At 38.6% G+C, this 14311-nt stretch overlaps 1 protein-coding gene across 1 annotated transcript in view; it reads left to right on the forward strand.

The window, feature by feature from the left end:
• LOC131694090 (uncharacterized) overlaps window positions 1–13339 on the forward strand; it is a 225539-nt gene extending 212200 nt beyond the window's left edge. Inside the window, exons 3-11 of the mRNA XM_058982467.1 lie at window positions 2121–2412; window positions 2483–3123; window positions 3533–3698; window positions 3750–3974; window positions 4045–4225; window positions 11936–12193; window positions 12264–12520; window positions 12594–12766; window positions 12826–13339. Of these exons, the coding sequence (XP_058838450.1) occupies window positions 2121–2412; window positions 2483–3123; window positions 3533–3698; window positions 3750–3974; window positions 4045–4225; window positions 11936–12193; window positions 12264–12520; window positions 12594–12766; window positions 12826–12879 (2247 nt within the window). The 3' untranslated portion in view covers window positions 12880–13339. The remainder of the gene's footprint in view (window positions 1–2120; window positions 2413–2482; window positions 3124–3532; window positions 3699–3749; window positions 3975–4044; window positions 4226–11935; window positions 12194–12263; window positions 12521–12593; window positions 12767–12825) is intronic.
• The last annotated feature ends 972 nt before the right edge of the window (window positions 13340–14311 follow it).

Genomic DNA, 14311 nt, shown 5'->3' on the forward strand with positions numbered 1-14311 from the left:
AAAATTAGATGCACATCATACAGAAAGATGACAGAGTAGAGATATAATATAAATTTTAACAGTCTGGGTGCAAACGATAAAATCTGAAATAGTTGTCGCCTATTTCAACTTGAACACACTCACATGAGTCAGCAGACGAACAATAGAATTCATTGACGATTTTAACTAGTCTTTTCCGACTTTTGGTTCCGAAATTACAGGTTGGTTAGTAAGGTCACACTGGAATTTCCCATAAAAAGCGTTAGAATCGTAATACCTCAGAGATTAAAAATCTTTTGGAATCTTCTCCAAATTACACCGATTCGCAGGTCTAGATCACTGATTGCCAATCAAATATTCTTGATAAATGAAAAAAGGAAATCGCACCACTAGGTGGATTAATGTAGGTTTTTTTTTGTCGTGCTTGATGAATTTAAATAATTCCATTTTGCATATGAAATTAAGTTCACCAATAATGTACAACAGAGATTACAGCTAAATAAAGAGAAAATATGAAAAACCCGATTGAATTCACCCAGCAGTGACATGAGCCATTTCTTATACATATCACTGCTTATCGATTGATTAGCTTGCAAAACTCACGCGAAGAACACACCCAGTGAGAGATGCACGAATAAAACATTGAAAAATATGAATAAACGATACAAAATCAGTAAAATAAATAAAATTAACGAAACGAGTTAATTTGTAACAAATTAAACAATTGAAAGTTTGATTTTTTTATGTTTCGGCTTCATTTCGTCAGTAACTGATAACAACTTGGAGCCCGTTATATAAATCCAAACAAGTATCAATTGGCGCCGGTTAAACACTTTTAACTGAATCCAAAATTTATACGTCTTTTGTGAACGCCAAACAACTGACTTGATCCGAGTGCTGGGCTCCAAGTTGGTGGCAGTTACTGACGAGGAGAGTTCGAATCACTAAAACCCAAAGTTTAAGTTAGGTATTATGCTGAAATTTTTGTCTCATCTATTTTTTCTCTCTTTTGAGAAAAAATGTTGCATTGAACAATTGAAAAATCTATAAAATTCACAAAATGAATAAAACCAATAAAAAAATGTTGCATGCAACGAAAAAATAATCCAATTCTTGCAGTGAGTAAAATTAATACAATGAATCAAATTAATGATAAATAAAATAAATGAAATGGGCAAAATAAATCAAATAAATACAATAAATAAAACGTGATAAAAGGAATAAAGTATATATAATTAAATTTAAAAAACTAATACAATGGATATAATGAATAAACTGAATAAATGTAATATAACGAATACCTGAATTCATTGAATTAAACGAACAAATTAGTAATATAAATTCATTTTTTCTCAATACTTGCAATTAATTTAGTTTGTTTAATGCATTCCATAAATTTAGTGCTTTTATTCGTTCAATTCAGTTGAATGAATAAAAGAACAAAATAAATGAAATTATAAAATATATTAAATAAACTAAAATGGATTACAAGTATTTATAAAAATGAGAAAAAATAAGAAAGACATAATGATTGAAATAAATAACATCACACTTTGAAAAAATAAACAGCATGCAAAAAATGTTTGAATTTGAAGAAGAAAATTTTAAAAATTAGTAAAATAAAGTAAATGAGTAAAACGAATAAGATGAATTTGAGGGCCATCGTTTCAGAAAGTGTTAAATGCTTTTAAAAACCATATAATTTGAAAATGTGGCTAAATAAACAATGAACCATTCTATTCTTTTTCACCCTTTCGTTTTCGTGCTTCTTGGTGTTTCGACTTTTTTGAAAGAATTCAATAACTTATCTGAAAAACCGGAATATTAAATTTGTTTTAGAAAAAAATAAGTTTATGGTCACATATTTCGGGCAAAGTTATTCTAATGTAGAGGTGTGCGTCGCGCCGCGCCGCTCCGACGGTTGCAGGTGAAAATAGTAAAAAGGCCGGCACGCCGACGATTTTTACCTGAAATCGGCGGCGCGACGCACACCTCTTGTCTAATGACCAAGGTTTCGAAGAAATTTCCCTTTATCTGAACAATCGCTTATTCATTCCCAGTATCTTCCATCACCGTTGCCTCCTATATTGAAATGTTATCTCAATTAATTAATTTCCAAACGTACCTCGTATTCGTTTCAGGGTACACCATACAGCGGATACACAGAATCATCCTCCCAGAACTCACCCTCGGCAGGAAATTCTCTACCCAATCACCTGCACGCCAACCGTCAGAGTTTCAACTACTGGAAGGCCGGCTCACAAACCCCACTCACCAGCTCCTCCTCCGTCAATTCCTTCTTCCGGCCATCTACCCATTCCAGCTGTTGCCTCTGGAAAGCTCTCAAACTGATATGGCGCTTCATCAAGTGGCCCCTGGGACTGCTGTTGATTTGCAGCCTGTTAGGTTTAGTCGTATATTTCTTGGTTGTAGGTAAGTCTCTGTCAAATAAAATGAAAATTGTTTCAAAAGTTTAATCCCACTTTCTTTTTTAATCTTATAGATAGGGATATAATGAGCAGCTCTTTACTGGGAGATAATGGGATCTATGACGTGGAGGAGAATCTCTCTATAGATTTTAACGATTTTACCCACACGAATGATTTGAACAGCGGAGCCGTGACCACATTCGGACGAGATCATAAAAATAAAGGAAACGGATTTTCTAAAGATGGTTCAACTCCTAATTCCAAGTTTTCTTTCGGCCTGAATAATGATTTGCTATCGATAATAGTCAAAAAGACCGAGCAAAATCGAAATGAAGGTCTACACCTATGGACCTCTACGGAACATGAAAACCTGAGTGAGGAAACCCCTGCCCAAGTGGTTAAGATTAGTAGTACAACTCGGGTGCCAGTGCGGAAAACGAGCACTATTTCATTGAAGGACTACACAAAAACCAAAGTTTCGTTCGACGACGATGAATTTGAGAATGAAGATGCTATTAAGGAGCAAACGACACGAGCGATCGACGCCGGATCAGATGGACAAAGCAGACAGGTGGGATCTAACGGGGATATTTCCTTCAGATCGCTTGGATTCACTTCAGGTCATCAGAATAGTTTTGGCGTTCCTATCGAAGAGGATGAGCATCAATTGACGATGTTAAATGAACAGTTGATGAGACTTGAGAGGCAGAGAGAAGTGATTTATTGTTTCAATTAAACTCGTTTTCACCCTTGTTCCTTTTGTGTCGGATGGGATACGAGCATGAATCCTCTACATATTATACACGGACCCGGTGGCTGTTATTTTCCGTCTGCTAGCTAAAGAAAGCTGTTTCTTGCTTGCATGGTGGTTGGGATTGGTAGCGGGTAAAAATATGATAAATCATGCAGCGACACTGCCCATCCCCCAGTCACGCAGACAGGTGTCCACAGTTCAGATTTCCTTATGCCATATGTTGCTGAATGTTTCAACTGTAAAATATGTTCATTTACGCCAACGTCTCTCCCTTCACGCCAGCCATCATCATAATTTCATTAATAGATAAAGTTTTGCCCATAAATCTAACCATTGTCCGACTAAAACCCTTCCCTGAAACTTTTTCTAGAAAAATCTTACCTCTACCTCGGCCACCACGGACTCCAGTCTGTATCGGACCAAAGTGTCGCCAACGCTGCCCATTCTGTCACGATACGAAATCACCACCGAAGGTTTGAAACGTTTCAATATTTCCGAAGAAGGTACTGCCCACAAGCCAACAGACAGCCTAGCAGGTGAGCCTCCCGGCAGCGGTCAACCAAACTAATGATCACAAATGTTTTCAGGAATCTGCAAGTCCACATCGCTTCCTCTGTGCCGGGGTGTTCTGCCGTATGATTTGACCACTTCGAAGAATATACTGCTTACCAGCGTGGAGTATGAACATTTTCAATATCTTATCAATTCCAAATGCTCCGTTCGTGTCGCAGAGTTTGTCTGCCTCGTCCTGGAGCCCGAGTGTCGGCCAACGCGAATGGGAACGCTGACACCCTGCAAAAGAATATGCAAGTGTGAGTACCAATGTGTGTCGGATGGAAAATTTTGTGTTGATATTTTATTTGATTTTATATCATTTCATAGCAATCCTGGAACCATGTGCACATATAATAGCTAGTTCGGAGATACTAACATCGACGTTCGATTGCGACAGTTATCCCGACTCAAATGATCGAAATGTCTGCGAGGATCCTACTCGTCAAAGCGATTGCTACGCCAATGAGTTCCAATGCGCGGATTCCAGCTGTATTCCACATCAGTGGAAGTGAGTATATCGTATTATATTCGCATTACTTTGTACAATAATTTGGTGGCAAATTCATTTATCTTTTTGCATTCACAAGATAACATGCTCTTGAGCTTGAGCTTTAGCTTCTGCGAACTCTCCTGGCTGCTACTCCGTTATCGATCTGGACTAGCTGAAATTGCACAGGGAATCAGTAGATAATTATGCTTGGGAGTAGCGAAACATCTTTCGATGTGCAACTCCTGGTAATCCCAAAGTGTATAATGATCAATATCGGCGCCTGCCAGACCCGAACGTAGATCGCGGAAGGAAACGGAAGGAATGTTAGTCCGATACTTGCTTTTACTAGAGACCGTATAAACTACTGCACACTCCACAAGTATCACGGGAGGAGGATATTTGTTAGTAAATATAGAGGTTGGGTAAAAGATATTCTGACAAACGCGTGCAATTTAAGATGTTTGAAGTCTCTTGGCACCTGGCCACCAGGAGACTTAGTGATTGTCCAAATTCACCAAAGAGAAATATTGAAACGACGAGACAGTCTAGACAGAGTGCTTATTTAGGTTTGGACAACTATATAGCGAATTGGATTCAAGTGGATAAGATGAAGCATACAGCTCGCTCCTTATTTTTATACTCTTAGAGGGCCATCCATACAGCACATGGACAATTTAGAGGATAGGGGTCACGAGAAAGTCCACTCTTGTCCTTCGGGAGGAGGCTATACGGTAAAATGGGGTAAATCCGACCGTTGGGTAAACCCGACCCCCCTCTGTCATCGAAAATCGGAAGCACTACGCGAACTAATATCAGTGTTGTCGCATAGATCATCTAAAATAATCATAATGGTGGCATGACAAGATTTTATTAGTCTACATTGAGACGCTTAAACGAAAATAAGTGTGTTTTTACAACTTTTGATTTAATTTTTGTGCATCATTGACTACAGTATATACAAAGAAAAATAATATATCTATATTATATGTATATATATATATATATATATATATATATATATATATATATATATATATATATATATATATATATATATATATATATATATATATATATATATATATATATATAGGTATATATCTGATTGTTAAAAAATGTAAGTGGATTTAAATTCTTTGATTAAAGTCCTACAAAGTGCATGGATCAATTTAGTCCAACTTTTTTCAATTTTTTTTAATTGCATCGGAACGAAAAATGACGCGGTGGGGCAAATCCGACCTCTAAATAGTGGGGTAAGTCCGACCGCTTTTTTAGCTAAGAAAATGCTTATTTATCAAATTGAAATATATGTTAATGCTTTTTAATTTTTTTTGCACAATGGTTCATAATTACAAACGAAAGACACTGGAATGTGATGAGTATAGTATTCGTCGAGCAATTGCTTCTAAATGGGAATATCTTTACGTGCTACTGCTCATGATTTTGACATTCCAATATTGACATTAAATTCCATTTTCTTTATGTGTAACAATAACAATAACATAACATTCATTGATTTATCATTGAGAAATCATTAAATTTGGGTAATATCTGTACTAAAAACATAGGCGGTCGGGTTTACCCCACCATTTTTGAAGACAGCAAGAATGAGCTTTTTCGTAAATAACTTGAAGCCTCAAAATTTTACCAAGACATGAATAAAATGCTATACAAAAGAAGTTGCTCACAAGTCTAACCTTTAATTTGGTATATAAATCAACTTGATCCGATGTAATTTGAGCCTTTTACAGCCAAAACCATTTACTAGGTCGGATTTGCCCCACCTTACCTTATTTTTATTTTGTATCGTCATTGGTGTGAGCGCTTACCTTAAATTTTTTCAAGATTTTGAAATAGTCAAAGTGCGTATAACAGCATAGTGGGTACTGGCAACTATCATCAAAATCAGAGGAAATCTTGCGAATCAAAATCCAAGGAAAAAATTTCTGTCTGAATCATTTAATTCAATTTTCTGTGACTTGGTCAAATACCACTAATTTTGGATTTGAAAGCTTGTCGTTGAAATTACGAACCAATTCATGAATCCATAGGTATTTGTTTGCTATATACAAATTTTAAGAACTGAAACAATTTTCAGGTGGCACTGCATGCTTCAATTTATCAGCGCAAGTAAGAATAAAAAAAGATATTTATTCGGCGCCGGTGGTTGAGTGCTAAGCGTGACCGCCACTCATTCCAGTTGCCTGGGTTCAATTCCAGCCGAGGTCGTTGAGATTTTTCTGAGGTGAAAAAATCTGTGGTCACGTCTTTCTTCAGAAGGGAAGTAAAGCCGTTGGTTCTCGGTCTATGAGTTTGGTGGATCGATATCTAGTCCAGATAGTGAAGTTACCTCTCTGGCGTCGGTAAAGAAGTAGATCCAACTTCTATAATCTTACTAACTGCTGCTGTGATACTTGTGGAGTGCGCAGTAGTATATACGGCCTCTAGCAAAATCCTGTTTTGCGTTAGGGGGCAATTTTTTTCGATTAATCTTAACGTATATTTAAAGCAAGGGACTGTAAGAAAAATTATTTTTATTATTTAGAGTCACAGTACTCAAGACGATTCTGACTTCTGCGGTAGAACAAAAAGGGTTACGTCGTCAGCAAACTCTAGGCTTGCTCATATGACCTTTTCCACGCTGTTCTAAATTTTCTTCCTTCATCGTCTCGCTCGTTACTAGATAAAAACATGGACGACCCACCCGTTGGTCGGCAGCTACTACGTGATTTGGTCTTTAATGTGGATGAAGCGGTTGCGCGATGTCGCGACACGGATCCAATGTCGCGCCCCAGGATCCCGAAGCTGCAATGTTCTTTTAAGTTGACCTGTGATTTTCAGGTCATGAATGGTAACGTGCTCCCAATTCACCTGGAATTTGTGCAGAACCTGGAAGTATTCTGTGCTGCAGTGGCAACCGTAAGATGTTTACGATACCGACTTACATCTAGAGGCGACCCGTCTCAACATCACCGAGAAAAGCAAATATCTCCAAGGTAGCGGAGATTGGAGAGTCGGATCTCGAACAACTCTATCATTGCACCTACTAAGCTTCGCATACTGGGAGCTCGCCAGCCGACAAAAAACACGACATACTAATACAGTAACGGAGTGTCTTATCAAAATGGCTAAGGCGTTACACTTTTATTACCAAATCAGCCACAAGAATCCCAATTTCAGCGAAGGTCTACCGGATATTAGCGTTATAACTTTTGAACCAGTATTTGGGAGGTCCCCGTACAACATCGCGAAGGACAACAGCGGCTTAGGCGCGAGGAGAAATGAGCAGGCGAAGAAATCGACGAGATGTCAGCTGTCTCCGTCGAAACCAATGATGTACGCGAGGGTTCGCAGTATCTTAGAAATTGAGCGTTACGCGAACCCCGTTTATCGCCGGATTTCATCACCCGAGGTGCCACAATTATCGTCCCCAAGGACACACCAATTACCTGTCTAACAAGTCTGCACAAGATCATGAGCACCTTCATCACTAAATACGTAAGGGCCTACTATGAGACGAGTAGCATCCTGACAGAGGAGCAGAAGGGATATAAGAAAAACACAAAAGATCAAGCCATAAACGATGCAGTCATTGTTGGAGAAGTAGTGTGTAATCAACGGAACCTTAGTATGGCCTATATCGATTACAAGAAGACATACAACTCCATACCGCACTCGCTCCTCATCAGGGTATTAAAGATGTATAAAGTTGATCCTGTAGTCTAAGGTTCCTGCGGCAGGCAATGGAGAGAGTAACGACAAAACTGCTCAGCTCAGAAGTGGAAAAGACGTGTTACGATCTTGAATGCTTCGCATCTTGAGGGGAACCTTCTTAGACGATTCTTTTATCCCGCTCAGTACGACCCCTCAATGACTATCACCGCATGACTATCAGATAAGGTATAGAGAAAGCTAACCAGATGAGACGTTCCATACTTTCTACGTGGACAATATCAAGATCTATACTGGCTCGACAGAACGACTGGGTGTACGCATCAAACTAGCCGAAAGAATTAGTGGCGACATCCGCAGGGCGTTTGGCCTAGATAAATGCTGATCTGTTCAGCTGCTATCAGGGCGATTGGTCGAGACTGGAGACTGCGAGATCGACGAAGGTAAGATGATTCGGAACACGATTCACGGTGGGTCATATCAGTATATCGCATTCCTGCAGCTCTCCGGGATTCGCCACACCGACATCCAGCTTAAGCTCCGAAATAACGTTCTTAGCCAAGTGAACTGCATCTTGAAGTCTTTCCTGAACGCGGGGAATAAAGTCAGAGCAATGAATACGTTTGCTGTCCCCGTGTTAGCCTACAGTTTCGGCGTCATCAAATAGAGCAGGTCAGTTCAGCTCTGGAAAATCTCGAGAGAAAATGGCGTTTAGAATCAGCGGGAATGCGGCATCCTCAGTCGACGCTGGAAAGATTCACATTGCCACGGGATGAAGGACAATAAATAGTCGACGTCCAGACAATATATGTAGCCGAATACCAGCCGACATGGAGTATATCAAACAGTTTGTGCTGCGAACTGCAACTATAGCGCAAGCAAACTACAATCGTGAATGCAATTTGCAGACTACGGAGGAGAAGATTGCAGAGTGGAAGTAGTTAGCTGTGCACGGTGCCCATCCACACCAGTTGGAGTAGTCGTACATCGACAAGACTGCATCTATTTTTTTAACAACTTGTGTTCCCATACGGACCTTCGTTATACAATTTGCGATATTATGACAGATCGTCTAGGCGCGGTGTTTCATGAAGCGCGGCCATTTGCAGCGATGAAATTTCGGTTCGATACTAATTAACACAGTATAAACTATACAAATAGCTCTCTTGCTTTTTATTTGATTAATCCTTTATTTCTTTTGGCGAAAAACGCGTGAGGGGGCAAAGCCCCCCCCCCCCTTGCCACTTAGGTTGCTACGGCTCTGAACCATTCCTTCCCTTTCCTTCCGCGATATACGATCGGGCCTGGCCGGCGCCGGTATTGATCAATAAACACTTTAGGATTAGCAGGAGTTGCACATTGAAAAATGTTTCGCTACTCCCAAGCATAATTATCTACTTATTCTCTGTTCAACTTCAGCTAGTCCAGATCGATAACGGAGTAGCAGCCAGTGGTGGTCATACAAGCTCAACCTCAAAAAGATATTTATTATTTTAGGTTTAGCTTTTGACGTAGGACTTACGTCTTTCTTTACTATACTGGGTGTCATGTCAAAATTTTCAAAACGGATGCGTTACGTACACTTTGAACCTTAATAACTTTTCTCCTACTAAAGGAATTACTAATATTGTTTCATAAATCGAAAGGAAAACGTTCAACGCTTGCTATTGATACCTTGTTTGCTATGTAAAACTTGTTTAAAAAGTTCAAAAACTACTTTTAATGCGAACATTAATGCTAGAACCTATAAATATGGGTGTCACAGTTTTTCTTAAAGCCAGACGTGTCTAAGCCACAGAGCAGAACACACGTACGTGTGCTGCTCAACGAGAAGCTGCATTTTGACCACCAACCAAATCATAGCTACTGCCTTATCGCTGCCAACCAAGAACTGTCGTCGCCCTGCGTGAAATTCATCGCTCTCAGAAGTGGACAGAGTTACTAATTCGCAAGCTGCTCTTCCAGTGCCTGGTCTGTGAGATTGCACAGCATTTCAAAACCGATCTACTCTTCCGGAGCTCAGCCGTAATGGCCCTCTAAGAAGCCAGCGAGGCCTGCCTGGTTAGTTTGTTGGAAGATACCAATCTGTGCGCTATTCATACCAAACGAATAATCATCATGCCGAGCGGGAAACGGCGAAATAATATTCACAACAAACGGTCCTTATTAGGACCACAAAATCGTTCTCAGAAGAATTACAATTGAAATTTCCATTTCGTGCTTTGGAAAATAACTTCCCTCTTATCGGGTTAGTTATTTTCGTAATAATATCCGAAAAATGTACGATAAAACTAATAAACTGACCAATTGTACGGAAGCAAGAAAATACCTACAAAAATTTGAGTCAGAAAAGTGACATTGACGGAAAAATGCTTCGATCGTGTCTAAGTGTTTGGCAGCTGAAGTTGCCGATTTGTTTTCCAACGTCAATTATTTGCGCTGTGCTGTACGGAACAAACAGATTTTTGCGCGATTCGTTGGGAAATAATCAAAACAATTGTGTAGTAGATTCCGTAGATTTTACCGTAAATTTTGATGGAGTTTGTAAAAGCATTAATTAGCCTGCTTTGATTGGTGGTTTTTGCAAATCTTTCAAGAACATTAGTGAATGTGGCAACCCTGCTACTAAGCGAAAGCCACACCAAAAAGAATGATGAAAATATTTCCATTTGTCGCACAAAAGGATGGACTTCCATCTGCACTAAGAAGTTTATAAAAGAAATCGCATTGCGATATACACTCAAGTTTTTTTTTACGCGGTTTTTTTTTGCGCGGTATTTTTTTACGCGGTTTTTTTTACGCGGATTTTGAAATTTACGCGGTTTTCATTTACGCGGATTTTGAAATTTACGCGGTTTTCATTTACGCGGTTTTTGAAATTTACGCGGTTTTCATTTACGCGGTTTTTGAAATTTACGCGGTTTTCATTTACGCGGATTTTGGAATTTACGCGGTACCCATCAATGAGGTTCCCTTTATCGCGGATTCTTAAATTTAAGTGGTCTTCATTTACGCGGATTTTGAAGTTTACGCGGTTTTCATTTACGCGGATTTTGAAATTTACGCGGTTTTCATTTACGCGGATTTTGAAATTTACGCGGTTTTCATTTACGCGGATTTTGAAATTTACGCGGTTTTCATTTACGCGGATTTTGAAATTTACGCGGTTTTCATTTACGCGGTTTTCATTTACGCGGCTCGTATCCCCCGCGTAAAAAAAACCTGAGTGTACAATGCTCATTCGATGTGAGCTGCGAAAGGGGAATGTTCGTGTATGTACGCAGCAGAAACGAATTCGGGCAAGGTTCAGTGGCGTAGCCAGAAATTTGGTTTGGAGGGGGTTTTGATGAAAATCGCAATTTTTTTGAAAAAATGCTAAAATTTAATATGAGTTTGATAAATTATTGAAAACTCAAAAACATAAGTAGTCTAACAGATGTCATTCCAGTCTACAAACAAGAAGGATCAACATGGAACAGTTTTCAAACCTCTATAGATTATTTTCTTGTATAATATGTCAATGAAGTCAAAAATTGCGATCTTTTAAAGTGGGATAAATGATCTAAAAAATTTTCAACGTTCAAGATCACCTAATATAATAATCCTTGACTTTGAAGGTTTGACAACTTCGGGAAGTTATCAACTTGGATTGAGTTTGCGCCTGTCAATTCTTCTGTACATGTACCAGTGATTCATATAAGCAAATGTTTATCAAATTAATCTATAAACCCGAAGGTTTTTGCAAGTCCTAGAAAATCAGTGAATGTGGCAATCTCATTCGACATGAAATTTCCAGTAAACACTCATTCAAAAAGTGCATTGGCTCAAATTATCCATGAATGTCATATGATATGCCCAAGTTTAGTCCTACGTCAACACCGCGGTTATGTCCCGGACATTACCCACTCCTAGTTTTTTTACCTGATGGGACACCGCAGAAGGTTGGAATAATGATTTGCCTTGTATGGGCGATCTTTCCCCAGACTACCTTTATCACACAGTCAAAAAATATACGAATTCGACAATTTTTTGAACGGTTTCGTTTTATAATTATAGATGTGACAACATTAAAGACTGTCAAAACGGAGAGGACGAGTCTGATTGCAAATTCTGCGAACGAGACGAATATCGTTGCCTATCGAACGACAAGTGCATCCCGGACAAGTGGCGCTGTGATCAGTACGAAGACTGCCCGGATGCATCCGATGAACTAGATTGCTACTACGATGAACAAACCACCTATCCGACCGGGTTCGGAAGCCAACGTGAGTACCCGTTCGTGCAGGTTCAGGTTCCAAATAGTCCGGTTAATGGGTGAGTTTGTTGTTTCCTTAAAAAATGTAATATTAAGGATGCCTGTCTAATCTACAATTCGCTCTTTTAGCAAGCCTTACTTAACAATAACTAACGAGGATCGCGAACGGAATCAACGGAACCAGAAGGCGGAACAGGCTCGCACAGAACGACAATATTCCGATTATGGATCATCAAGAGAGGATGAGTATGAACCAACAGCGGCGGAAAACGTGCCGCAAATAAATCGAAGGAACCGGACAGATTCAATCGAATTCAAAACAGAAAAAGTGGAAGATCAAACCGAAGCGGAAACAATTCGGACAATTTCGGTCCCGAAATCTTTGAGTAACTAAGAACTATAGCTAAACAAGGATTACATATAATAGACATTGGTTAATTTGATTTACTCATCTTCCAGGTAACTTTCAGGACAGCAAGGAAATCATGATGACATCAGACTCAGAAAATGATTACAAGTTTAGCAGTACGAGTAGGGCATTTTTAACGACGGCCCATGCTTCGCCCTGTCCCGAAGGAGAGCTACGATGTGTTAGCGGAATTTGCATTTCAGTAGAGCAATTGTGTGATAAAGTAAGCCACATTAATAGCCCAGAAACCCGCAATGAAATCTGATCGTTCTCTGATTGCAGGTTACGGATTGCGCCGACGGTGCCGATGAGGCCATGTGTGTTTACAAGAACTGAAAAAACTCATCAATGAACATTGCCAACTAATCGAAACCATGACCTGGAAGATTTTAGTAAAATAGCATCCCACACTGCCCGGAACAGGTTTTTCTGTCAAGCAAAGAGATTTGAGCGGTTGTATCTGTAAAGTGATTTTATTTGTTAACTTGTTGTTAAAAGCATGGCACAGTTTAGATTTAGTACAAGAAAACATCCTCTCTATCACTTACCATTACCATTGTTGAAGTTACCCATGATGTGTATTATTAGGCTAATGAGCGGTAGGACAGGACAATATGTGTAATAATAGAATGAATACATAGGTTGGCGCATCTAAATACTCTACAAAACGGCGTGTTTTGTGGTACGTATTTAAAAGCACCAACGTTTGGATGAATATTTTAAAAGATTGATATTTTACTCGGTAGTGATCTTAGCAAAACGTTGTAAATAAATCATTGACTATTGACTCATTTCATGTAACTTTTGTAAATCTTTTTCAATAAACATTTTTACAATATACATAAACTTACGGTTTAGTAGAATATATCACACCATTTTGGTTAGATCTTTTGGTATAGTTTTTTTTGGGATGACCCTAATTTTTATGGGCTTGATCTGAATTTACTTTTAAAACATTTTTAGAGTCCTTCTTTGATCGTATTATAGAGTAATCCCAAAACTAATATTGTAAAGGATTATTTTGCTACGGTGCCTCTTTCAAAAGAATCAAAATAGAGATGATCTAGATCAGCTTTTACTACTTCCGTGCCGTTTGTTTCGAAATGAAATCCTCAGAACGAACTGTGCTGTAGAAAACCGATCCTACGAAAGCATGAACTCCTAGAAAACAATAGTCCAAAATATACCCTCAGAATGAACCAATGCCAAAAAGTTCATTCCCCAGATAAAACCATTATTCAGAAATTTTTGATGAGATGAGGAAAGCATTCATATTGCTTTGAATTGGGAAAAATCTTTATAAAAATAAATAGGGGAGACTGAGGAGACTTGATCCCCGGGGAGACTTGATCCCATCATTGTAACTCAAAGGCGGATCAGAATACATTAATCAAATATACTATAAAGTTGCGTAGTTTAAATTTCATTAACACAGAAAAAAGAAATTGGACTTTTGTGTAACCGAATTTTTACCGATTAAAAAAAATCTCAGAAGAACTGAAGAAGATTTATTTTCTAAATTTTCAAACTTTTATATAATTGATAAAATCACCCACTACATACTCTACTTTTGCATACAGAATTACAGTAGAATGTCAATTATATGAATACGTTATGATTGAACTGATTCTTTTGTTCAACTATATTTTTACTAAAGTTTGCTGAAATAGATGCTATGGGTTTACTTGATCCCTTCAAATTCGTGGTGATTTGATCCCCTTCGCCATACTTCATACACACCACTGCAAATAACCAAATTCACACCAGA

This window comes from Topomyia yanbarensis, chromosome 3 (assembly GCF_030247195.1).
Source record: "Topomyia yanbarensis strain Yona2022 chromosome 3, ASM3024719v1, whole genome shotgun sequence".
NCBI classification, from domain to species: Eukaryota; Metazoa; Arthropoda; class Insecta; order Diptera; family Culicidae; genus Topomyia; species Topomyia yanbarensis.